Source organism: Pelophylax lessonae, assembly GCF_965119305.1.
Source record: "Pelophylax lessonae genome assembly, chromosome: 4".
Classification (NCBI taxonomy): Eukaryota; Metazoa; Chordata; class Amphibia; order Anura; family Ranidae; genus Pelophylax; species Pelophylax lessonae.
The window spans coordinates 541,949,296-541,953,267 of NC_138771.1; the positions used below are offsets into that span (position 1 = coordinate 541,949,296).

Genomic DNA, 3,972 nt, shown 5'->3' on the forward strand with positions numbered 1-3,972 from the left:
ATAACGCCGGGAAAAACCGGCGTTAAAAACGCGCGTTAAACAGCGTTTCTCAAATTATGTTAATGAGCGTTAAGCCGCGTTAAGCCGCGTCAGCGCTAAATAGCGTTTTTTTAAAAAATCAGTCCTCCTCCATTTTCCACACCCAAAATAACCACAATGCAATGTGTGGAAGCCATTTTGGTAGGAGAGAGAGAGAGGAGAGAGCATTTTCAGATTGGTTGAGAGTGTTTCTTGTATTTTCGGAGTATTTTTTGCATTTCTGAGTCATGGATCCTGTTATGCAGAAGGTTGATGAGGCGATCCTGCTCATCATCTTGAGAAGGATGCGTAGAAGGAGACAGTTGGAGGAGGAGAATGAGAGGAGCATACGGCGAAGGTTCTGGGTGCATCCTGTCATGTTGCAGCGTCTGTCCGTGGGGTACTTTACCACCATGTACACCCAACTCCGCATGTATCCGGACAAGTGGTACAACTTCTCACGTATGTCCGTTCCGCTTTTCGATGACCTACTGGAGAAGCTCAGGCCAAGGCTATCCAGGATGGACACGAACATGCGAAGCAGTGTGTCACCGGAGGAAAGGCTGCTTGTGACACTTCGGTAAGTGAAATCATTTGTGGGTGTTTTGTATAGGGTTAGTACTTGGGTTAAGAGGGTTAGGTGGTGAGGTCCTAGTTAAAACATTTTCAATGTATTTTTGAAAGATAGATGTAATATGTAATCATTTTTTATTTTTATTTTAGGTTTCTTGCTACTGGCCAAAGCTTTGTCTCCTTACACCACTATTTTCTGCTCGGTGTCTCCACGGTGGCCAAAATTGTTAAGGAGACATGTGCGGCAATATGGGAGCAGTTGAAGGAGGTGGTCATGCCGGAGCCGACTGAAGAGATGTGGGAAGCAGTTGTCGACGAATTTTGGGAGAAAACCCAGTTCCCCAACTGTATCGGTGCCCTTGATGGAAAACACATCAGGGTGAAGAAGCCCCCCCATTCCGGCTCTGCATACTTTAACTACAAGAAATATTTTTCTGTGGTACTCCTGGCATTGTCTGATGCCCATCTTCAATTCCTTGCTGTTGATGTAGGAGCATATGGCAGCCAGGGTGATGCCCGCATCTTTCGAGAATCGGCCTTTGGACGTCGGCTACACGAAGGACGACTCAACATACCAACAAGCAGGCCGCTACCGTGTACTGAGGAACCAAGCTTGCCATTGGTCATGGTGGCCGACGAAGCATTTGGACTGGCAGAAAATCTGATGAGGCCATACAGTGGCTATGGACTGAGTCACACCAAACGTATATTCAATTATCGGCTGAGCCGAGCTCGTCGTGTTGTGGAGTGTGCGTTTGGTGTGTGCTCAGCAAAATGGAGGGTTTTGCTGTCATGTATGCAACTGGATGTTGACAATGCCACCAAGGTTGTCCTGGCCTGCTGTGTTTTGCACAATTTCCTAAGGAGAAGCGACAGGAGCAGCGTTGAACCAGAGCCACGTAACCCCATGCACCGCGTGCAGTTTATGGACTTACGAACAACAGCACGAGTCATGACCATCAGAGATAAGTTTGCGGATTTCTTTGTCTCGCCTGATGGGGAAGTGGCATGGCAGGATAATTTTGTCTAAAATCATTCATCTTGTAAACTTTGTGATATCTTCACATACAGCTTTTATTAAACATGTATGTCAGTTCTTTTGATGTCTATCATTCTTCCATTGTTCTAGTTCAATGTTGCATGTGGCAAGTGTGTGCCAGCCCAATGGCCTGTGCATACACTTGCCACATGCAGAAGAAGGAGGGGGGTTTCCTTCTGCATGTGGCAAGTGTGTGCCAGCCCAATGGCTTGTGCATACACTTGCCACATGCAGAAGAAGGAGGGGGGTTTCCTTCTGCATGTGGCAAGTGTGTGCCAGCCCAATGGCTTGTGCATACACTTGCCACATGCAGAAGAAGGAGGGGGGTTTCCTTCTGCATGTGGCAAGTGTGTGCCAGCCCAATGGCTTGTGCATACACTTGCCACATGCAGAAGAAGGAGGGGGGTTTCCTTCTGCATGTGGCAAGTGTGTGCCAGCCCAATGGCTTGTGCATACACTTGCCACATGCAGAAGAAGGAGGGGGGTTTCCTTCTGCATGTGGCAAGTGTGTGCCAGCCCAATGGCTTGTGCATACACTTGCCACATGCAGAAGAAGGAGGGGGGTTTCCTTCTGCATGTGGCAAGTGTGTGCCAGCCCAATGGCTTGTGCATACACTTGCCACATGCAGAAGAAGGAGGGGGGTTTCCTTCTGCATGTGGCAAGTGTGTGCCAGCCCAATGGCTTGTGCATACACTTGCCACATGCAGAAGAAGGAGGGGGGTTTCCTTCTGCATGTGGCAAGTGTGTGCCAGCCCAATGGCTTGTGCATACACTTGCCACATGCAGAAGAAGGAGGGGGGTTTCCTTCTGCATGTGGCAAGTGTGTGCCAGCCCAATGGCTTGTGCATACACTTGCCACATGCAGAAGAAGGAGGGGGGTTTCCTTCTGCATGTGGCAAGTGTGTGCCAGCCCAATGGCTTGTGCATACACTTGCCACATGCAGAAGAAGGAGGGGGGTTTCCTTCTGCATGTGGCAAGTGTGTGCCAGCCCAATGGCTTGTGCATACACTTGCCACATGCAGAAGAAGGAGGGGTGTTTCCTTCTGCATGTGGCAAGTGTGTGCCAGCCCAATGGCTTGTGCATACACTTGCCACATGCAGAAGAAGGAGGGGGGTTTCCTTCTGCATGTGGCAAGTGTGTGCCAGCCCAATGGCTTGTGCATACACTTGCCACATGCAGAAGAAGGAGGGGTGTTTCCTTCTGCATGTGGCAAGTGTGTGCCAGCCCAATGGCTTGTGCATACACTTGCCACATGCAGAAGAAGGAGGGGGGTTTCCTTCTGCATGTGGCAAGTGTGTGCCAGCCCAATGGCCTGTGCAGATGTACTTCTATTTCAACATACAACTTTAAAAAAAAATGAGGCAAAATATCATTTCAAAAAAAGGTTTTTATTCAAATAAACACAAAAAAAAGAAAAAAATCACAAATGCTGGTAGGTGTATCCTGACTGATCGTCCTGGCTTGACCGCGGTGACTTTGAACGTGGATAGCTGATGTCAGGATGCGAGTGGGTGGCTTGGACATGTCGTTCCTGCGCAACCTCATGGTGGTAAGGGGGTCCAGGTAAGTTTGGGGGAGGGAACTGGGTAGGTGGTTGGGAGAAATCAATGGAGGAGTGGGGTGGGAAATAGGAGGGCGTGGACAAGACAGGTGTTGGGTGGCGTTGCGGAGGGGACAAGGTAGGTAGGTGGCGTTGCGGAGGGGGGCGGTATTGAAAGTGGGGTGTTAGCGTTGCTGAGGTCACAGAGGGCATTGGGGGATCAAGAAAAGTGTTGAATGGATCGTTTGATGGTGGCGGGCCACCACTTAGTTTTGCATGCCTATATTGTGTCATGATGGCGAGCACACGATCCATACAAAGCTTTTCTTCAGGTCCCCCAATGTCCTCCAGGATGTAGTATGCAGCACGGCAGAAGGCGGCGCGTGAGTTGCCAGGATCGAGGAACACATCCCCACTGCGCCTCTCCTGCCGCACTTCCTGCAGCAACGCTAACACCCCGTCCTCGTTTTGAGGGACAATACCGCCACCCCTCTGACGCTGATTGCGGCCACGGCCACGCACAGCGCCACGGCCACGCACACATACCTCGTTGCCACGAACGGGTACCTCGCCACGGCCACGCCCCACACCACTATCGGGAATTTCTTCCACAACACATTCCTGGTCCCTGGATTCCTGTTAAGAAAGAAAAAGGTTCAGTTTGTCACATACATACAATGAAGAAAAGAATGGCAGACAGACTAGACAGACACTAACCTGTATTGTGGATTCATCGCAGACATGAGATCCACTGGATTGGATCGTCATGTCACTGTTTTCAGTGGCAGCACTGGGGGGT

General features: G+C 50.1%; 1 protein-coding gene across 1 annotated transcript; it reads left to right on the plus strand.

Moving 5' to 3' along the window:
- Positions 1 to 266: 266 nt before the first annotated feature.
- Positions 267 to 1,621, plus strand: LOC309555057 (uncharacterized protein; the record flags this gene model as incomplete). Its single annotated transcript, XM_082256878.1, has 2 exons — positions 267 to 598; positions 742 to 1,621. The coding sequence occupies 2 exons, from the start codon at positions 267 to 269 to the stop codon at positions 1,619 to 1,621; spliced, it is 1,212 nt and encodes a 403-aa protein (XP_082113004.1).
- Between the last annotated feature and the right edge of the window lie 2,351 nt (positions 1,622 to 3,972).